This window comes from Doryrhamphus excisus, linkage group LG14 (assembly GCF_037039965.1).
Source record: "Doryrhamphus excisus strain RoL-2023G ecotype Guam linkage group LG14, RoL_Dexc_Guam_v1.1, whole genome shotgun sequence".
NCBI classification, from domain to species: domain Eukaryota; kingdom Metazoa; phylum Chordata; class Actinopteri; order Syngnathiformes; family Syngnathidae; genus Doryrhamphus; species Doryrhamphus excisus.
This window is the reverse complement of record NC_136370.1, coordinates 17617966-17641763: the sequence shown is the minus strand read 5'-3', so window position 1 is coordinate 17641763 and position 23798 is coordinate 17617966. Positions and strand designations below refer to the sequence as shown.

Here is a 23798-nt window from a genome sequence, read left to right as displayed (position 1 = left end):
AGGAGTTTGTTGGTTGTCCACCAAGACTTTTAGCCTTTAGTGTTTTTGCTGCCAGTGAAAAAACTGCGGATGCTTGGCTGTACTGTAGTAGACCCATCTCTGAAAAATACTTTCATGTAGAAATATGTAAAATGTGTTTAAAACTGGAATTAATCCCATGCAAAAATAGTGAAAATCACTGTACAGATTTTCAACGCATGCATTCAGGAAATCCTGATGACTTGAGATGTTTGCATTTTTAATAAGTGAGTCCACAATTAAAATGTAAAACAATCACTAACCCTGATCGATACGTCACTGCTAAACCTCTGCCCAATTCCGTCACTTAGCTAATAGAAGGTAACTGCAACATTTTCCAACAAATGACACAGACAGCATAAGATTAGAACAAGTTCTTCAATATGGCCGAATGTTAAATATCAAGCGCATCTGGATAGAATCTTATGTCCCCGGCGCCCTTTTTTGCACTCTTCGTCTTCCAGTGACATGTGCTGTGAACAGGCAAGAACAATATGTGTTCCACATTCGGACTGCAAAACACTTTGACCCTTTATGACAGGGGTCTCAAACTCAATTTACTTGGGGGCCACTGAAGCTAGGGTCTGGGTGAGACTGGGCCGCATCAGGTTTTCCCCCCCAAAAAAACGCATTCATTAAAAACAAAAAAATTAAAAAAAACTTTGCATTGGTTCCAATTTTCTACAATAAAAGCTCTGATAAAACATTCCACTGTTCTCAAATATCTTACTTTTTATTTTTCTACACAAAATAAGATGAAAAATAAATAAACAAATCAAGAATAAAGAAAATCAATCAGTAATAAATAAATAAATATAATAATAATAATAAAAGGGCAAATAATAAAAACTTAAGAAACCACATATAGTTGGTGGGTAGACAAATGATTTTTTTCAGATTAAAATGAACAAAGCATTATTAGAGCCCTGTAGACATGACAAAACACGACTATAGTCACATTTATACTCTTTTTATTTACAACATATTGCGCAACTGCAGGGTCTTGAGACACATGCTAACTCGCAAACTAGAGAGCTAGCGACCTAAACGGTAGCCTTCAAGTTATTTCCTTTAAACTTAAATAGCCAAAAACGTACCACTTCCACACGGATAGGGAGGATAACTATTAACAGTTATTTAACCTTTAACATGAACATTAATCAAACGTAATAATTTGTTCTGGGTACATGATACCATACAGCATCCATATCAAACTTGCGCGGGCCGCACTGACATTAAACTTTCATATCGAGGCGGGGGCCTCAAACTAGTGTCATGCGGGCCGCATTTGGCCCGCGGGCTGCATGTTTGAGACCCCTGCCATACAGCATCCATATCAAACTTGCGCGGGCCGCACTAACATTAAACTTTCATATCGAGGCGGGGGCCTCAAACTAGTGTCCTGCGGGCCACATTTGGCCCGCGGGCCGCGTGTTTGAGATCCCTGTCGTTTATGTTGCAAAAGCAAAAAATATTTCCATCAAAGTCAATGTTATGCTTGAAATCTATCTTCATAAAAAGTTGTTTTTATAGTCGGGAACTGATATTTCCCTGAAACATGCCTATGTTCTAGTTCTGGTTACTTCATTCATTCATTTTCTACCACTTATCCTCACAAGGGTTGTGTGTGTGGGGGGGGGGGTGCTGGAGCCTATCCCAGCTGTCTTGGGGCGAGAGGCGGGGTACACCCCGGACTGGTGGCCAGCCAATCACAGGGCACATATAGACAAACAACCATTCACACTCACATTCATACCTATGGACAATTTGGAGCCGCTAATTAACCTAGCCACATTTGGCCCGTGTTTGAGACCCCTGCTGTAGGCCATCAGGTCTGAAAAAGGTCCAAATGACCCACAAATGAAATATCCTAACACTTGAGGAATACTCAGCTATCACATATCACAAGTAATTACAAAGTAATGAAGTGAAAATACAACGTGTGTAGGAGTATCTGGATATCCAGATATGTGGGCCAATTTCGAAAGGTGTTCTGGATGGAAATAATTTTGGAAGCGTCAAGAGAAAAAAAAAAAAACTACACAATATGAGTTCGACCTTGTCTTTTTCCAAGACAAATGATACAGAATTGAGCAGATTTTAATCTTGATTAATCATTTTTTAATCTATTCATATTATATAGCACACAGCTGTGGCCCAGCATCTCACTATTTGGCAGATGCAGGTCAGAGCTGCAAAGACTCCGTGCGGAAAAGAAAAAAGAGAGCAAAGAGTCTCAGCCGTAGCTTCCGAACAGTTCTCACAGGGAGCGCTTGTGGCAAAGCCAAAGGCATGTGGACAGGACTTGGCTGATGGCCTGAGTCCACGTGGCACACACGGAGCTTTTGGACTGCACCATCTGCAGACAACCAGAAAGAGTCGAGACGTGTGGATGTTCTGAACAACAACAGCCATCACTGGGCGAGCCAGCCAGTCAGCCAACCAGACTGCTCTTCATCAAAGTTTAGCCAAAGGTGGCCTGTTCCATCCCAGATTCCCAATTACAATAATCCATATGGAGAAGTGGGATATTTAGTTAATAAGAATACTACTTAAAGCAGGGGGGTCCGGACTTTTTCCGGCGAGGGCCGCGTACGATAAAATAAAACGGGAAGCTGCCATTTTGATATTTGACATTTTGCAAACCAAGCCATGTACATATGCTCACAAGAATAACAAACACAGTCGTCGCTCGTTTATAGCGGTTCATTGGTTCCAGACTCGAACGCGATATAGGACTCAAAGATAATACATAGGTAGAGTTTTTTTCTGACAAATTTGAAGTAACTTTGTCGAAATGTAGAATTACTACAGCATGCAAACTCCACACAGAGATGGCCGAGAGTGGAATTGAACCTTGGTCTCCTATCTGCTATTCTATCCATCTCTGTGTGGAGTATGCATGTTCTACCCGTGCATGTGTAGGTTTTCTCCTGGTACTCCGGTTTCATAGGTATGAATGTGAGTGTGAATGGTTGTTTGTCTATATGTGCCCTGTGATTGGCTGGCCACCAGTCCAGGGTGTACCCCGCCTCTCGCCCGAAGACAGCCGGTGATGACCCAAATGTGGCCCGCAGGACACTAGTTTGAGGCCCCCGCCTTGATATGAAAGTTTAATGTTAGTGCGCAGAAAAAATATTACGTTTGATTAATGTTCATGTTAAAGGTTAAATAACTGTTAATAGTTATCCTCCCTATCCGTGTGGAAGTGGTAAGTTTTTGGCTTTTTAAGTTTAAAGGAAATAACTTGGAGGCTACCGTTTAGGTCGCTAGCTCTCTAGTTTGCGAGTTAGCATGTGTCTCAAGACCCTGCAGTTGCGCAATATGTTGTAAATAAAAAAAGTATAAATGTGACTATAGTTGTTTTTTGTCATGTCTACAGGGCTCTAATAATGCTTTGTTCATTTTAATCTGAAAAAAATAATTTGTCTACCCACCAACTATATGTGGTTTCTTAAGTTTTTATTATTTGCCGTTTTATTATTATTATTATATTTATTTTACTGATTGATTGATTTTATTTAGTCTTGATTTTTTTATTTTTCATCTTATTTTGTGCAGAAAAATAAAAAGTAAGATATTTGAGAACAGTGGAATGTTTTATCAGAGCTTTTCTTGTAGAAAATCAGAACCAAAGCAAAGTTTATTCATTTTTCTGTTTTTAATAAATGCGTTTTTTTGTTTTTGTTTTTTTTTGGAAAACCTGATGCGGCCCAGTCTCACCCAGACCCTAGCTCCAGTGGCCCCCAAGTAAATTTTAGAGTTTGAGACCCCTGCTATACATGCTGGGTCAAATGAACAAGTATACCTGATTTTTTTCTGTTTACAGAAAAAAAATAATTTTTAAAGATTAAAAATTTAAAAATTATTTAAATTTTACAAAAAAATTTTGCTGATTTTTTTTTGCAATTTTTTTGGCGGATTAATATTAAAAATCTGCAATTTATTTCAGATTTTTCTGTGGCCGCGGGCCGCGTGTTTGAGCCCCTGGTTAAGAGGTATTAGACAGTCAGAGTGATGATTTTGACTACAGCAAAGCATGCTGGGAAATGCGTAATCTGCTCATTCCGCAGATTATTATTTTTGCGGCCCAGCCTCGCCCAGACCCTAACTCCAGTCGTGGCCCCCAGGCCCCCTTATTTCCAAAGTTCAAATTTCCAACTGAACTATGTGCACATTTGAATCAATGTTCTTGGAATAAGTCATAATTGTCATTAATGGTTTTGTTTATTGGAACATTACCATTTCAACCACTGCATTTATTTGTGACAGTGACAACGTTTTTTGTGGAACGTGTTTAGATGGTAATATCGGTCATGAGAGTGAAATATACTTGCTTAATCCTCTGACCGTGTTTTCTGTTCTCACGCTTGGCAAGCCGTCTTTTTCTTTTTTTTTTTTTTTTCATATTGTGGGAAAGTAAAATGAGCCTTTGCGGTAACGTGAGTACAAATTCTAAGTAGGTGTCACATTGAGCGTGATTGATTCCTTTCTGTTTTTACTGACATCCATTTTACAGTCTCTACATTTTAGATCCTTTCCAATTGGGCCAATTTAAGTCAACTTATGTGGCTCCGCGGCCAAAAAAAAAAAAAAACCTGTGGCATTCACTTTGACATCTTTTCGATAGCTTGACATACTTTTCATAAAAAAAGATAATTATGTTTGACATGTTTTTCATACCCAAAAAGTCTTGTGACCCAGATACTTCTAACGGTGACGTTATCGCACGTCAAGACGGCTGTGAAGAAGCACAAATGTTGTGACGTATCTCTTAAGGCCTCTGGAATTTGTTAAGGTCAAGAAAGTAGTACTCGACTCCAACAAGTGAATCATTACTCCATGAAAATAAATGTAAACATGTGTCGCTTGTGTATTATTACTATATTACACAGCACAGCAACAAAGTACTAACAATGAAGATGTTTGATTAGTGCAGTATCGCTCTAGGCCAGGGGACTCAAACTCAATTTACTTGGGGGGCCAATGGAGCTCGGGTCTGGGTGAGACTGGGCCGCATCAGGTTTTCAAAAAAAAACAAACAAAAAAAAAACGCATTTATTAAAAACAAAAAAATTTTAAAAACTTTTCTACAAGAAAAGCTCTGATAAAACCTTCCACTGTTCTCAAATATCTTACTTTTTATTTTTCTACACAAAATAAGATGAAAAATAAACAAATCAATCAATCAGTAATAAATAAATAAATATAATAATAATAATAAAACGGCAAATAATAAAAACTTAAGAAACCACATATAGTTGGTGCATTGACAAATTATTTTTTTCAGATTAAAATGAACAAAGCATTATTAGAGCCCTGTAGACATGACAAAACACGACTATAGTCACATTTATACTTTTTATTTACAACATATTGCGCAACTGCAGGGTCTTGAGACACATGCTAACTCGCAAACTAGAGAGCTAGCGACCTAAACAGTAGCCTCCAAGTTATTTCCTTTAAACTTAAATAGCTAAAAACTTACCACTTCCACACGGATAGGGAGGATAACTATTAACAGTTATTTAACCTTTAACATGAACATTAATCAAACGTAATATTTTTTTCTGGGTACATGATACCATACAGCATCCATATCAAACTTGCATTCAACTTTCATATCAAGGCGGGGGCCTCAAAACTAGTGTCCTGCGGGCCACATTTGGCCCACGGGCCGCGTGTTTGAGACCCCTGCTCTAGGCAACAAATCAACTAAAGACTATCCGCAAAATCAACTAGCGTCTATTTACAAATGAATGACAAATGTTAGGAAAACAACTCCATGTGTCAGTAAGGTGGCGGACCACCGTGAGCAACCTGAATGCATCTTGAAGCGTTCCTGGAGGGATGAAAAGCATTCTTTTCCAAGAGATATTCCATCATTTAGTGTGTTTTGATGGGGTAGTGCGGAGGAATGCCTTTTAACACTTTGCTCCAAAATCTCCCACAAGTATTTAATTAGGTCACAATCTGGAGAGACATAGCGTCCATGTACGGACCATTCTGTGACCCCTTGAACGCATCTGCACGTACCTTGTTTTCATACTCGTTTGTTTTGGTTCAATTATTTACGCTTTGATTTGCCATTGTCCTCACTAGTATATACGGAGGACCCCACACATTTACCATTTAGCATTTGCAGATATTTGCTAACAAAACACGCCCCTTCTAATTGTGTCTAAGGCCTCACAGCTAGAAGACCCGAGTTCAATTCCACCCTCGGTGAAGTCTGCGTGGAGTGTGCATGTTCTCCCCGTGCATGCGTGGGTTTTATCCGGGTACTCCGGTTTCCTCCCACATTCCAAAAACATGCTAGGTTAATTAGCGACTCCAAATTGTCCATAGGTATGAATGTGAGTGTGAATGGTTGTTTGTCTATATGTGCCCTGTGATTGGCTGGCCACCAGTCCAGGGTGTATCCCGCCACTCTCGCCCCAAGACAGCTAAAATAGGCTCCAGCAACCCCCTGTGACCCTCGTGAGGATAAGCGTTAGAAAATGAATGAATGAAAGAAGTAACCAGTACTAGAACACAGGTACAGCGGGGAAAATAAGTATTGAACACGTCAACATTTCTCTCAAAAAACATATTTCTAATCGAGCTATTGACATGAAATTTTCACCAGATGTCGGCATCAACCCAAGTAATGCACACATACAAAGAAATCCAAACATTTATGTCCATAAATTAAGTTATGTGTAATAAAGTGAAATGGCACAGGGAATAAGTATTGAACACGCGTACTGAAATTTATTTAATACTTAGTGCAAAAACCTTTGTTGGTGATTACAGCCTCAAGACGCCTCCTGTATGGAGAAACCAGTCGAATACATTGCTCAGGTGTGATTTTGGCCCATTCATCCACACAAACTGCCTTCAAATCTTCAAGGTTCCGGGGGTCTCTTCTGTGAACCCGGATCTTCAGTTCTTTCCAAAGATTTTCAATTGGATTCAAGTCTGGTGATTGACTGGGCCATTCTAGCAGCTTTATTTTCTTTTTCCAAGCTGTGTGCTTGGGATTGTTGTCTTGCTGAAAGATCCACCCTCTTTTCATCTTCAGCAGCCTGGCAGATGACAGCAGATTCTGATCAAGAATGTCTCGATACTTTTCTCCAGTCATTATTCCTTCAATGATATGAAGTCTACCAGTACCACATGCTGAAAAACAGCCCCACGCCATGATGCTCCCACCTCCAAACTTGACTGTTGGTATGGTGTTTTGGGGGTGATGTGCAGTGCCATTTTTCCTCCAAACATGTTGTGTCTTATGACATCCGAAGAGTTCAATTTTGGTCTCATCTGACCAGAGTATGTTCTCCCAGAATGTCATGGGTTTATCCAAATGTTGTGTCGCAAACTCCAAACGAGCTTCAACATGCTTCCTCTTCAAAAATGGAGTCTTGCGTGGTGTGCGTGCATGGAGGCCATGGCGGTTGAGTGCATTACTTATTGTTTTCTTTGAAACAACGGTACCTGCTGATTCCAGGTTTTTCTGAAGCTCTCCACGAGTGGTCCTGGGCTGTTGGAGAACCCTTCTGATGATTGTTTTGACTCCTCTGTCTGAAATCTTGCGAGGAGCACCTGGCCGTGGCTGGTTTATGGTAATGCCGTGTTCTTTCCACTTCCGGATGATGGCCCCAATGGTACTCACTGGAACTTTCAGAAGTTTAGAAATGCGCCTGTAACCAATGCCTTCAGTGTGTTTTGCAACAATAAGGCTGCGTAGGTCTTTGGACAGCTCTTTGCTTTTACCCATCATGCAATGCTTCTTGTCTAACACCTTGCTGGTGAGAAACCTTTTTAAAAGGCATTAATCAGGACTAAACCAGCTGATATTACTTTGCACTAATAGGGGACAGGTTAACCTTCTAAATACTGACAAACTCCAGCTGCTTTCTTGGCTTTCCAGACCTTTTTACCCCTCCTTTTCTTCATGTGTTCAATACTTATTCCCTGTGCCATTTCACTTTATTACACATAACTTAATTTATGGACATAAATGTTTGGATTTCTTTGTATGTGTGCATTACTTGGGTTGATGCTGACATCTGGTGAAAATTTCATGTCAATAGCTCGATTAGAAATATGTTTTTTGAGAGAAATGTTGACGTGTTCAATACTTATTTTCCCCGCTGTATGTTTCAGGGAAATATCAGTTCCCGACTATTATGTATAGCGACTATTCATTCATTAATTTTCTACCGCTTATCCTCACGAGGGTCGCTGGGGATGCTGGCGCCTATACCAGCTGTCTTGGGGCGAGAGGCGGGGTACACCCTGGACTGGTGGCCAGCCAATCACAGGGCACATATAGACAAACAACCATTCACACTCACATTCATACCTATGGACAATTTGGAGTCGCTAATTAACCTAGCATGTTTTTGGAATGTGGGAGGAAACCGGAGTACCCGGAGAAAACCCACGCATGCCGAGTGTGGACGAGGGTGGAATTGAACCCGGGGTCTTCTAGCTGTGAGGCCTGCATGCTAACCACTCCTCTAGAAAATTCATGAATTCATTCATTTTCTACCGCTTATCCTCACGAAGGTCGCGGGGGATGCTGTCTTTGGGCGAGAGGCGGGGTACACCCTTGGACTGGTGGCCAGCCAATCACAGGGCACATATAGACAAACAACCATTCACACTCACATTCATACCTATGGACAATTTGGAGTCGCTAATTAACCTAGCATGTTTTTGGAATGTGGGAGGAAACCGGAGTACCCGGAGAAAACCCACGCATGCCGAGTGTGGAATTGAACCCGGGGTCTTCTAGCTGTGAGGCCTGCATGCTAACCACTCCTCTAGAAAATTCATGAATTCATTCATTTTCTACCGCTTATCCTCACAAAGGTCGCGGGGGATGCTGTCTTTGGGCGAGAGGCGGGGTACACCCTTGGACTGGTGGCCAGCCAATCACAGGGCACATATAGACAAACAACCATTCACACTCACATTCATACCTATGGACAATTTGGAGTCGCTAATTAACCTAGCATGTTTTTGGAATGTGGGAGGAAACCGGAGTACCCGGAGAAAACCCACGCATGCCGAGTGTGGAATTGAACCCGGGGTCTTCTAGCTGTGAGGCCTGCATGAAAACCACTTATCTAGAAAATTCATTCATTCATTCATTTTCTACTGCTGGAGCCTATTCCAGTTGTCTTCAGGTGAGAGGCAGGGTACACCCTTGGACTGGTGGCCAGCCAATCACAGGGCACATATAGACAAACAACCATTCACACTCACATTCATACCTATGGACAATTTGGAGTCGCTAATTAACCTAGCATGTTTTTGGAATGCGGGGAAAAACCCACGCATGCACTGGGAGAACATGCAAACTCCACACAGAGATAGCCGAGGGTGGGATTGAACTCGGGGTCTCCTTGTTGTGAGGTCTGCGCACTAACCACTCGATTACCGTGCAGCCATTGTAATGTCAACTACATAAAAATTGTGAGAACGTAGCCATTGGTTTGTTTGTTGTTTTTTTTTACCAAATCTCGGAATCATTTGGGGGTTTCTTATTTGAGGTGAGGCATTTATTTATTCCGGTGGGAGATGCACCCATCAGCAATGTGTGGACTCCCAAGTGTATATTAAGTTATTCGCAGTTTTGGTAGTGGAGTGCTCTAAATACCCAGCCACTGAACATCTCTTGTGCTGGTCCAAAGGCCACATAAAGACAGGGTTTTTGCCAAGAATGCATCTGGTGTAAAACCTCAACCATGAAGACCACATGAATGACTTCGGCAGTCTCTGATGGGAGAATCTGAAAAACAAGACGATTGCCCTATTAGCAATGTCCATAGTTTGTCTTCTAGCGTGACTTTGATGTAGTTGACGTTCAACCAAAAGTTCTTGTTCGATTTTTATAATCTGTTTTTTAAGGTACTTCGGCTTCCTCGGGTCTCATTTGAGTACCGGATTTCTTTGCTAAGCATCAGCGAGCCACAGCAACGAGAATCTCAAATCTTGAAGCAATTTGAATATTTCAACTCAAAATTAATGATGATGAACTGCTACATGGATGTGGTCCCAAATGTGGGAGCTATCAGCTGCGAGTGCGATTCTAGGACGGTACCCAAGTAAATCCTCATGCTCTGCAAGCTGTTGGCCCCTGCGTGAGAATCGCTTGTGTGTCTGTTGTCCATCAGGCGTGCGGATCGGACATACGGACGAAGCGCGATGGTGACGTTCAGCCAGGAGACAAGGTCCTGCAGGATATCAAGGAAAGGAGGACACACGAGATGCAGCTCCAGGAGATCCAACGGCAGCTGGACCTTCTGGGCCAAGACCAGGAGATGACAGTGAGTTGGCAGCCGCCATGTTTTTACACACACACAAAAAATGCACTTCATCAACACAGCACCTGTGTTTTTCATTAAAACACCCGCCTTTTGTTGATCTCATGCACATACATGACAAATTATTACAAGCACAAAGGTCGATTTCTTTGAGGATGATAACAAACAGTGCAGCCTTTGTGTCGCTACGAGACAACTGTTCTTTCTTTTTTTTGGAATTTCTTCTGTAGTTAGTTGACAAGGATCTGCTAATGTCCTGTTGTTCAACATAGTGTTTCATGGCTTCTTGGCATTTAACGACCTCTATGTTCAAGTTCCACAATGTTCCCTGGAAACCCTTTTTTGACCTGCTTTTAGGACCTTGGTAGAATTACAACTCTTTGACCAAATACTGTAGCTATAGACACCAAATACTGTAGCTATAGACACCAAATACTGTAGCTATAGACACCAAATACTGTAGCTATAGACACCAAATACTGTAGCTATAGACACCAAATACTGTAGCTATAGACACCAAATACTGTAGCTATAGACAGAAAGAAACACGAGAAAGCTTTCAAAACCAAAAGGTCACAGAGCCTTCTTTTATGGTTTTATTTTTGTAGCCTTTTCTTGGTATAAAGCTTTACTGGTTGTCTGAGCAATATGGACATCACTCACTCACTTAACTCAACTCACTCACCTCAACTCACTCAACTCACTCACCTCAACTCACTCACTCAACTCACTCACTCACTCACTCACTCAACTCACTCACTCAACTCACTCACTCATCTCACACTCACTCAACTGACTCACTCACTCACTCACTCAAGTGACTCACTCACTCACTCACTCACTCAAGTCACTCACTCAACTCACTCGCTAGCTCACTCACTCAACTCAACTCACTCAACTAACTCAACTCACTCAACTCAACCCAACTTACTCAAACTCACTCAACTGACTCACTCAACTCACTCACTCACTCAACTCACTCGCTCACTCACTCACTCACTCGCTAACTCAGTCACTCACTAACTCACTCACTCACTCGCTAACTCAGTCACTCACTAACTCACTCACTCAACTCAACTAACTCAAACTCACTCAACTGACTCACTCAACTCACTCACTCACTCGCTAACTCAGTCACTCACTCACTCACTAACTCAACTCAACTCACTCACTCACTAACTCAACTCAACTCACTCACTCACTCAACTCAACTCAACTCACTCACTCACTCGCTAACTCAGTCACTCACTAACTCACTCACTCAACTCACTCACTAACTCAACTCACTCAACTCACTCACTCCCTAACTCACTCACTCAACTCAACTCACTCAACTAACTCACTCAACTCAACTCACTCCACTCAACTCAACTCAACTCATTCAAACTCAACTCAACTCAACTCAAACTCACTCAACTCACCTCAACTCAACCCAAACCTATTGAACCTAACCTCCTAGCTGTGAGGTCTGCACGCTAACCACTCGACCGCCGTGCCGTCACATTAATCATCATTCATTAATGTTTGCTGTATTAAATATGTGCCCGCTGCTCTTGGTCAGTAGTATATGTAAAAGTAAATGTTTATACACTCAGCAATTACTCTATATATAAAGTGCAACACTTGTAAAACTTATTCTCTGTACACAAAATACTCTCTGTAAAAAAACTTCAAAATACTGGTGGAGTGAAAAAGCTCATTACAACAAAGGTAGTAATAGTTTTGCCCATTAAAGTACCAATCCCTCATTTATCACTGATTTATCATTGTTTTATCACAGAATTTGAAATATTATTATAGTTCAGAGCATAACAAACCTGTTTACAACCTTTTAAACACTGTTTTAACTTTAGAGTATACTGTATTTCGGAAAAATCATGATAGGAATCCACAAAATTCGAACTGCGAAATAACCGTTCTGCAACTCGTCTCCATTTTTTTAATCTATTAACACACAAGCAACTCTTGCATTTCCAACAAACGACCTTGCTAGGTAGATTTTCCTGCAACTTCATTTGGCCGTGTTCCTAGATTCCCAGATCAAGTGGAAATAGGAAGAACAATCCAATTATTTACAGGGAGCTTCCAGAAGAGGGTCTTGCTCTAATTAGTCATCATTAGATATCATCAATCATACTGTCATTATTTGCAGGGATGAAAGCCAAAATCAGGTGCTATTCTTTCTACATTTGTTAGCAGTCAATCTTTATATAATCAAATGCTCGTAAAGGTTGTACAAATTGGAAGTCAGGTTTTTAAGAAAAAACACAAAAACTCATCAGTTCTGTGCCTTGAAAGCATTAAGTTTGGTTTTGCTTTCTCTTTGAATTACAATTAATAGACAAAAAGAACTGGGATGATTAGCATAGAACAGGAAAAGCGATACAGGCATATCTGTCCTGGCTGCTCAGTACAATATGACAGGTCAACAAAAACCTCATTTTGACAGGTAGTAACTGTCAGTAACTTTGCATATTGTAAGATACCAGATTATATAATTTGGTATTTTACACAGATTATATAAATAGATACCACATTATATAATCTGGTATTTTACACAGAAATAGATACCAGGTTATATAAACTGGTATTTTACACAGATTATATAAATAGATACCAGATTACATAATCTGGTATCTTACACAGATTATATAGATACCAGATTATATAATCTGGTATCTTGCACAGATTATATAAATAGATACCAGATTATATAATCTAGTATTTTACACAGATTATATAAATAGATACCAGATTATATAATCTGATATTTTACACAGATTATATAAATAGATACCAGATTATATAATCTGGTATTTTACACGGATTATATAAATAGATACCATATTATATAATCTGGTATTTTACCAGCTATTTTATTGTACCAGATTATATAATCTGGTATCTTACACAGATTATACAAATAGATACCAGATTATATAATCTGATATTTTACACAGATTATACAAATAGATACCAGATTATATAATCTGATATTTTACACAGATTATATAAATAGATACCAGATTATATAATCTGGTATTTTACACAGATTATATAAATAGATACCAGATTATATAATCTGGTATTTTACACAGATTATGTACATAGATACCAGATTATATAATCTGGTATTTTACACACCTGGTATTATACCACACTGCACCTATTCCATCTGTATTTACTTTGATTTGTACTTCCTTCCACCCTCGGCCCGCCTCCGTGCTTCTTAATTATGAGCCATATAAGGAAATCCACCCCTTTGTGACATCACAAAGGGCCAGTTTTACCACGCCTTCTGAAACCGAGCGTTTTGAGCCATCCCAAACTTCTTTCAGGGCTCACTTCCAAATGCGCCAACCTCACTATCTGAAACTTTGGCATCGTTTAACACAAAAATAGAACATTCTAAGTACATTTATAGGTCGGAAAAGTGGAAAAAAGCATAATAGGTCTCCTTTAAGAAATAGTTGACACGTGTCCCAAACAAAATATGTTCACATTCCTTCTGAATACAGCAATTGATTGGGTTTAACTGTGTTGGCGCTCCACCTGGTTAGCGAATTGGAAGTGAATGCGTAGGATTTATTGATCAAGTTGCGATGCGCTGACATTGCACAGTAAGTGCAATAGCTATTATGCCGACACAGCAAAGAATCCTGGCGCGTGACTCAGTGGATTATGGTGGTTGTAAGGTATTTTACGTTTGAATATTTGGAACGGAAGCAAAGACAAGCGCCAGTAACAAAACTATTCCTGCAGAAAAGCCTACTTTTTATGAAAAGATCATTCCAGCAGTGAAATATGTCTTTAGAGCCGAGTTGAAGTGAGGATAAGTTGATTTGAAGGAAACCGCTACAAAAATGATCACACATCACTTTGACAACTGACAAATCAGTGATGATGTCATCAGTCCGCTAATGAGGAAAGCGTTATTGTGAGCTTCCTTGAGAGGAATTCCACATGTGCGGAAGGAGCACGTGGATAAGAGTTTTTTCAGTGAGAAGTGGCCCCCGTGGGGCGTTTTGGACCATAAAGTTGACTTATGTGACTCAAGTCAATGACCATGGAAGCTGAGCTGCCAAAACCCACCCTGCTACATTGTATGTGAATACAGGAGCTAAACAGTGAGTTCTTACAGGTGCTGATACTTTATAGTGTGCTTTGCTGGGGCGGGGGGGGGGGGGGGGGGGGGGGGGCTTTGCCTTGGTAACACCACCTCTACTAAAGTAAGACCAATCCTGCAAGGTCTGCAGTTCAGAAAGAACTAGTTTCAAATAAGAGCCAGAGACACATTTTCTGTGCATATGGTTTGTGTCTCGGTGGATATAATACAATCGGCCCCTCTGGTTCTGGTTCTGGTTCTGGTTCTGGATAGCAAATCAAAATCAAATCAACTTTATTTGTAGAGCACTTTTCCTGCAAAGACATGCAACACAAAGTGCTAATAAAGGATACTTGTGCCAAAATGTAACCTTCCGGCTACTTTAATAATTTGTTAAGCTTGTCAACATAGTCGTTCTATGTCTTAGCAATACTGCAATAGGCTGTTCCACTAGTGGCTAAATGCTGACTCACTGTGGGTTTTTGTTCTGGGTTTTGGTATTAAAGTTAGCAGGTGGAATAAGGATACTTAGAGAAATGTAACTAATCCTCTATAACCCGCAAGATATAAAGGCCACTTGTGGCAAAATGTAACCTTCCGGCTGCTTTAATAATCTGTTAAACTTGTCAACATAGTCGTTCTATGTCTTAGCAATACTGCAATAGGCTGTTCCACTAGTGGCTAAATGCTGACTCACTGTGGGTTTTTGTTCTGGGTTTTGGTATTAAAGTTAGCAGGTGGAATAAGGATACTTGGAGAAATGTAACTAATCCTCTATAACCCGCAAGACATAAAGGCCACTTGTGGCAAAATGTAACCTTCCGGCTGCTTTAATAATCTGTTAAGCTTGTCAACATAGTCGTTCTATGTCTTAGCAATACTGCAATAGGCTGTTTCACTAGTGGCTAAATGCTGACTCACCGTGGGTTTTTGTTCTGGGTTTTGGTATTGTTAAAGTTAGCAGGTGGAATAAGGATACTTGGATAAATGTAACTAATTCTCTATAACCCGCAAGATATAAAGGCCACTTGTGGCAAAATGTAACCTTCCGGCTGCTTTAATAATCTGTTAAGCTTGTCAACATAGTCGTTCTATGTCTTAGCAATACTGCAATAGGCTGTTCCACTAGTGGCTAAATGCTGACTCACCGTGGGTTTTTGTTCTGGGTTTTGGTATTGTTAAAGTTAGCAGGTGGAATAAGGATACTTGGATAAATGTAACTAATTCTCTATAACCCGCAAGATATAAAGGCCACTTGTGGCAAAATGTAACCTTGCGGCTGCTTTAATAATCTGTTAAGCTTGTCAACATAGTCGTTCTATGTCTTAGCAATACTGCAATACTTCAACAGGAAGTACCTCAAACACGCACATGTTGTGAGTTTTCTTTGGAAATGCATTCATATCCCACCTCTTTTTCCGCTCTTCTGTTTTCTGAATTGAATGCCTAGACTTAAGTCCTGGATTTATAAATGCTGAGAAGGCTTTTTTTTTTTTAAGATCTGGCTGTGTAGACTCAAGACAGACTGGATAAACACATCAGTCCCCCACAAACACCCTCGGCCTCCCAGTATCAGGGGCAACAGAGGTCAAACTCTTTTCCAGTCACAGTAGTAAAGAGTCATTTTTGTTGAGGCATGTGTACATGACAACAGTCCGGAAAAAAAAAAAATGACAACAGAACAAATGCCGTTGACCTACAAAAAAGGGCACCTATGCCACCTTATGCAATGTATATGTAGGTGACCAATTTAATTTAATGTGACGGTACTGTGGACTTTGCATAGTAATGATCTGTTCCCTAAAGTCAAGCATCTCACGACCCTAATCAGGATAAGCACAGGGTTCTACATTAAAAACAAAAATTACTTGCCCATGGGGAATCCTTAAGGCAGGGGTCTCAAACTCAATTTACTTGGGGGCTACTGGAGCTAGGATCTGGGCGAGACTGGGTTTTCCAAAAAAAAACGCATTTATTAAAAACAGAAAAATGAATAAACTTTGCTTTGGTTTCGATTTTCTACAAGAAAAGCTCTGATAAAACATTCCACTGTTCTCAAATATCTTACCTTTTTTCTACACAAAATAAGATGAAAAATAAATAAACAAATCAAGAATAAAAAAAATCAATCAATCAGTAATAAATAAATAAATATAATACTAACAATAAAACACCAAATAATAAAAACTTAAGAAACCACATAGTTGGTGGGTAGACAAATTATTTTTTTCAGATTAAAATAAACAAAGCATTATTAGAGCCCTGTAGACATGACAAAACACGACTATAGTCACATTTATACTCTTTTTATTTACAACATATTGCGCAACTGCAGGGTCTTGAGACACATGCTAACTCGCAAACTAGAGCGCTAGCGACCGAAACGGTAGCCTTCAAGTTATTTCCTTTAAACTTAAATAGCCAAAAACTTACCACTTCCACACGAATAGGGAGGATAACTATTAACAGTTATTTAACCTTTAACATGAACATTAATCAAACGTAATAATTTTTTCTGGGTACATGATACCATACAGCATCCATATCAAACTTGCGCGGGGCCGCACTGACATTAAACTTTCATATCAAGAGCGGAAAGTGTCCAACATTCACCATTCCCATCGGTGAAGTCATCACGGAGGAATGGGAGACAAATCTAGAAACAGGCAGTGCTGGGTAACAATGGTGTTGACACTAAATATCGACACATTCTGCAGAATTTGGACACAATGAGGTTTGTGTTGCCAGCTATTTAGCAAAGAATGCCTCTGGGGCTATTTTTAGATTTTAACTCAACATGGATAGTGTCATTTTGTCTGTTCATTTAAATGACAACAGTGTTTAAACTTTCATTGCCAAGACTATCTGCACTGTTGAACAACATTTGCCAGTGGGACATTTTTATTGGAGACAGTAAAAATACTGACACATGAAATAATTAACTACTGCATTTTTAAAAACAAGTGTATCAAATTGCAGTATATGTTGTACTTATGGTTTTGCCAGCGAGAATCATTGGTGCCAGTCCAAGCACTTTGTCTCCAAGTGGGTCAACTACTAAGCATTTTAGGATCAATTATGAAACCCAAGCAGCACGGTTGTCGAGTGGTTAGCGTGCATGCCTCGCAGCTAGGAGACCCGAGTTCAATTCCACCCTTGGCCCATCTCTGTGTGGAGTTTCCATGTTCTCCCTGCGCATGCGTGGGTTTTCTCCCGTTACCTCCCACATTCCAAAAACATGGTAGGTTAATTAGCGACTCCAAATTGTCCATAGGTATGAATGTGAGTGTGAATGGTTGTTTGTCTATATGTGCCCTGTGATTGGCAGGGTGTACCCCGCCTCTCGCTCGAAGACAGCTGGGATAGGCTCCAGCCCCCCCCCCGCAACTCTTGTGAGGATAAGCGGTAATTTTGGGCAAGGGCTGCACGGTGGTTGAGTGGTTAGCGCGCATGCTTCACGGCTAGGAGACCTGAGTTCGATTCCACCCTTGACCATCTCTGTGTGGAGTTTTGTGTGGGTTTTCTCCGGGTACTCCGGTTTCCTCCCACATTCCAAAAACATGCTAGGTTAATTAGCGACTCCAAATTGTCCATAGGTATGAATGTGAGTGTGAATGGTTGTTTGTCTATATGTGCCCTGTGATTGGCTGGCCACCAGTCCAGGGTGTACCCCGCCTCTCGCTCGAAGACAGCTAGGATAGGCTCCAGCTCCAGCCCCCCCCCCCCCCGCAACTCTTGTGAGGATAAGCGGTCGAAAATGAATGAATGAATTAATAAATTATATTAATTTTGGGTAAGGGCTGCACAGTGCGTGAGGGGTTAGCGCGCAGGCTTCACAGCTACGAGACCTGAGTTCAATTCCACTCTTGACCATCTCCGTGTGGAGTTTTGTGTGGGTTTTCTCCGGGTACTCCGGTTTCCTCCCACATTCCAAAAACATGCTAGGTTAATTAGCGACTCCAAATTGTCCATAGGTATGAATGTGAGTGTGAATGGTTGTTTGTCTATATGTGCCCTGTGATTGTACCCCTGTGACCCTCGTGAGGATAAGTGATAGAAAATGAATGAATGAATGAATGACAAATGCCATTTGTACATTTTACTATCTTTACTCTGTATCAAATGTAAATTATGTATTATAAAGAATGTCAATATGCATGTACAAAGATAAACATGACACCTAATGTGAATGCCCCTTTGTCAGTGAGCTGAAGGTCAAGTCCACTTTGCTACATACGTGTCAAAAGGACAAAAACATGGGCGGCCCTCAGGGGGCCCGTGGAGGCTGGAATGTATTTCGAGTGCCTGCGGACTCCTGTCTGCGTCGAAAATGATATGCAGTGTCTGGGTAATTGAAGGGGTCATAAATGACTAACACAGGCCAAGCCTCCATGACCTGAAGGCTGTCATTACAATGTGGATCCAATGGTGGAGATGTCTTTCAACAACAAGTCGAACTGCGCTATGTTTCACAGGGGTGGTCCTCTCAGGGGGGGAGGCGTGCACATGATCGATGAAGAGTTTTCGCTTTGCCTTGTGGGGGACAGATGAGACACTGGAATGCCATTTTGTGGCCCGGTGGGGGGTGCCCGGGTGCGGTGAAAAGTTCCGCATTGGTGTCATGTTGTGCTGTATGAGATGTTACACTATACATTTACATTTAGACAGGTTTGTGTTTTGTTATTAGTTATTTGGGCCTCAGTTATGAACGAATGGATGACTGAGCCTGACGAAGAAAATAAAGGTTTTTAGGGGTTTGGGTAGTGGGGGGAATGGGATGTGTGGGGCTGAGAGTTTAACTCTCACATGCTAACTCGCAAACTAGAGAGCTAGCGACCTAAACGATAGCCTTCAAGTTATTTCCTTTCAACTTAAATAGCCAAAAACTTACCACTTCCACATGGATAGGGAGGATAACTATTAACAGTTATTTAACCTTTAACATGAACATTAATCAAACGTAATATTTTTTTGTGGGTACATGATACCATACAGCATCCATATCAAACTTGCGCGGGGCGCACTGACATTAAACTTTCATATCAAGGGCCTCAAACTAGTGTCCTGCGGGCCACGTGTTTGAGACCCGTACCTTAAGGTGAGAACTACTTGCCCGAACTTGCCCTGTGTAAAATGAAAAGACTGCCATGACGATATCATGTAATTTTTGTGGCATCACATGAAAATCTCAAATAAAGATGAAATGATTATCATTTCTTGTGGTTGTTTTCCTACATAAATAAAGGTTTTTAGGGGTTTGGGTAGTGGGGGGAATGGGATGTGTGGGGCAGAGAGTTTAACTCTCACATGCTAACTCGCAAACTAGAGAGCTAGCGACCTAAACGGTAGCCTTCAAGTTATTTCCTTTACCACTTCCACACGGATAGGGAGGATAACTATTAACAGTTATTTAACCTTAACATTAATCACACGTAATAATTTTTTCTGGGTACATGATACCATACAGCATCCATATCAAACTTGCGCGGGCCGCACTAACATTAAACTTTCATATCAATAAACAACAGAAGAAGAAAAACACAATGAAGAAGAACGCACTTTGACAACTTTCCGTTTGAGCGGGTACAAGATAACTCAAGGAATATTCCACCCCTGTGAATGCGATTATATGATAATTCGGATTGGCACTTTTCTTTCGGAATGAAGTGTATACAAAGATTAAATTCTTTCCGTTTCAGCAAATAAAGCAAATGCAATTGGAATATTTGGGTCCATGTATACGTGGCTAGTGATTAGTCAAAACGTGAGCATATGCCCCAGTAAAGAATGTAAGGCAAAAAAGTGTTTAGGGTGGATTACGGAAGATGGAAAGTATTGCCCGTTGATGTTATAAGTAAGACCAGACACACAACATGAACTAACACTTAGATTTTATATGCACAACGTCTGAAACATATGAGCTTTTATACTTACATACAGTGTTTGTGTCTTCTTGCAGAGTGAGTCAGAGGCCCTCAGTGAGCAGCCGTTACTTAGCCTGCTGGATGGATGCTCGTGAGCTGAGAGCCAGGACCTTGAAACGCACACATGGACCTCCTACATGCGAGGCCCTGCTGTCAAGATGTCCATCAAATGACACGGCGTCGCTGAGATCACGCTTTATGCCTTCAAAGTCGGAAACGAAGTGTAGTGGATGCACACATATTTCATTGTCACAATATGTAACTTTAGTTTGTAAAACGCTGAGTGATTCACTGCCTTTTGGACACCGTGACGCTTTTGTATGTAAAGACACATAAATAAGATGTCATATGTTGAAAAAACGTTCCATGTTGTACACATCTTTCCACAACAGAATCTATACATTTGTGGAAAAACTATTTGTATTCATGTCGATTATTCAGCATGAGGAAATGGAACACGGCCACCTCTTGTATTAACATACTGTAAGTATAATTTAAGTTATTAAACCTAATCACCTGGTATTCCAACTACAAAATGTTCCCATCGCAGCACAAATGCAGTTATAATCTGTCAGTGTGTCCATAAATGGGATTTCATAATCACATCTCAATTAAAAAATGACTTATAACTCTGCTGTATATTTTTTGTGTGTTTTTTACTTACTGTTGCTCCAAGTCGGCGTTCAGTCATCCCTCTAAATGGTTTTTAACACAATTAGAGTCCTGTAGATGTGAAATAACATGTTATTTACGTCACATTGAGACGGCCGCTAGCTAGCAAACCAGCAAACTAGCAAGCTAACAGTTAGCATAAACTTTAGAAGCCAAGCAATGTACTACTCCAAAACAGAATGTCAATTAGCTATGAAGATTTACATCCTAATTCATTATGAGTTATGTATAATTAATATTTTAATTAATGGGACAGTACTAATTATATGTATTGTAATATGTAACTTTTTGTGTTTGTGCCTTTAATAGGGCGGGGCTTGGAAGGTGACAGTGCTACGTCACAAGTGAGAGTGACGCTTGGTGTAGACTAGAGATGGGATTTTTGGCTCTTTGAGGGGAGCCGGATTTTGGTGACTCGTTCCTTTCAAAGAGCCGTTCAAAAGACTGGCTCATCTTTATATTAAGCTTTAAGTCACCGTGCACCACGGGGCGTGATGCTATTTGCAAGACTAATAAGCACCTTGCCGCTGGGCGGTTCATTAACATGAACCGTTCAAAAGAACCGGTTCGTTCGTGAATGTCACGACACTAAGAGACGAGGGAGCGCTAGCAAAGAGTTTAAAGTGTGCGTGTGTTACCGTGGGTGTGAGTGAACAGTTTACAGTTTGTTAACCACTTAGCATATAAAACCAATGGTGTTTATGTTACGGCCTTTGTTAGGTTTCTGAAGGACAAAAAAAATGAAAATAAAGTTCTTTTCTCTCCACTTGTGCAGCCCTCATCAATGCCAACCACGTTGTGTGGCAAAGAGAGGAAGTGCTGCCAGACCTGGGGGCAACTACGGAAGCCCGGGAGGAAAGCGATGAAAATAAGAGTAAACAAAATAAGAAAAATAAATAACTCATTGAGATAAAATTCACACAATTATTAAATAATTCACACATTTTGATAAATGCAGTTCGCTAAATACAAGGATGAAGAGTCTTGAACCAGTCATGATGTGCTATACATATCACTATATTGATATATATTGTCATTGGATGGTCATATCACCTAGTACTTCGGTACGAGGTGCATTATTAAAAAAAAAACACCTTAAACTGTATTATGGAAAGCAGGAAGTGAACAAATGTAAGTTACTGATTGTAAAAGTACCAGATGGAGGGGTAGGATTTAATAAGCTTTGCTTCTTCCTACTCCTTTTGGAACTGTGAACTGATTATGTGATGCACTCAATTATAATCTGATGCATGTTCAAATGAAATAAAAAACATTACCATTAAGAAAATAAATAATACAATGCATTTTTAATTCCGTTACATTTATTAATGGGAAGATAAGTAGGATAACGGTCTCCCCATAAGACAAATTGACAACTTAAATACATTCTTGTCAATCCTGCAGGTGAACTACTGAACAAGAAGTTGGATCTTCCGAAAAGCGAAACTCACCCTCTTCGTGTGCTTTATTTCGTCAAACTAGTCTTGGTTTTGAAGTTTACTCGACAGACTGTGTTTGTGTGTGCTTGCAAAGTGTAAAGTAATCCAAGCTGCACCTGGCTGACCTGAGCTCCGATAGAGGTCTTTGCTTTTTAGCAGTGGGCACCTATAGGCGTGTTCATCTCCCCCCTTCACCTCACATTCTGACCCCATTCTCCCGACAGTAGGAACCATCTCACATTCCAACGGACTGAAAATATTTCAACCAGGTAAGAGTTTACAGGGTCAAACCCAGACGAGAGCTTTGCTATCGGCAAATCCTGCGGCAATCTGTCCAGGAATCTAAACACACTCATACAGCAAAACAACAGGGGAGCTGATAAGACTTTCACAAATGTCCTAAAATCACTTTTAACGTGTACCGAATGGGAAATCGGTACGCTTCTCTACGGAAATGACGGTTCCGTATCGAAAAATACATTTACATGTATCGGTGTAGCCGGTCTGGACTGACACTGGCTGAAATTGAACTCGTTGTGTTCTTTTGGTAAATAGACGAGGTGGGAGGCTGCAATTTCTTCGCCAACCAGAAGAGGGCGTTTATTTCTGTGCACAACAAACAAAATGTACAGCAGCTTTAGCACACTTGAACAAGTTTCCTCATCCCCAGCAGTCCAAAAGGCAACTGATGAGACTCTATGCAAATTAAATGAAACAATAATATGACCAACATACCTGTGCACAACAAACAAAATGGACGGCAGCTTGAGCACACTTGCACACGTTTCCTACAGAAAAGTACATAAAAAACGAATTCCTTCAAACTAACTCATACAACAACGGTAACTTTTACAAAGTGCCTTTACATGCCATACATAATACAAACACGTACTGGGGTTGAAACGTGTAACATATTAATATTTATATGTAATTAACAATCGCTGCCACCGACTAGCATACCTCGTCCTCAGCAATCCAAAAGGCGACTGAAGAGGAGCGCGCCAGAAAGACAGGAAGTGACATCACACGGGGTCAAAGTTCACACAACAAAAATAAATGCAAATAAAATAATTGTCAATGAAAAAAAACACATAAAGCGACAAACACATACAAGACAATAATTATTAGTGAAATTAAATTGAGTAAACCAACACATCGGTTACATCCGGTACACCGCTAATGCTTATATGTAATTAACAATCGCTGCCACCAACTAGCATACATCGTCCTCAACGAGGAGCGCGCCAGAAAGACAGGACGTGACATCACACGGTGTCAAAGTTCACACAACAAAAATAAATGCAAATAAAATAATTGACAATGA

The 23798-nt window shown here is 40.4% G+C and overlaps 2 protein-coding genes across 2 annotated transcripts in view; one reads left to right on the top strand and one right to left on the bottom strand.

The window, feature by feature from the left end:
* Positions 1-20813, top strand: part of fsip1 (fibrous sheath interacting protein 1) — a 37934-nt gene extending 17121 nt beyond the window's left edge. Inside the window, exons 9-10 of the mRNA XM_078796108.1 lie at positions 10185-10337; positions 20399-20813. Coding sequence (XP_078652234.1) covers positions 10185-10337; positions 20399-20458 — 213 coding nt within the window. The 3' untranslated portion in view covers positions 20459-20813. The remainder of the gene's footprint in view (positions 1-10184; positions 10338-20398) is intronic.
* LOC131140537 (sushi domain-containing protein 4-like) overlaps positions 1-21152 on the bottom strand; it is a 50171-nt gene extending 29019 nt beyond the window's left edge. The window contains exons 1-2 of the mRNA XM_078796106.1: positions 21028-21152; positions 20374-20565 (exon numbers count right to left, since the gene is read on the bottom strand). The gene's annotated coding sequence lies outside the window, so the exon portion shown is untranslated. The remainder of the gene's footprint in view (positions 1-20373; positions 20566-21027) is intronic.
* Between the last annotated feature and the right edge of the window lie 2646 nt (positions 21153-23798).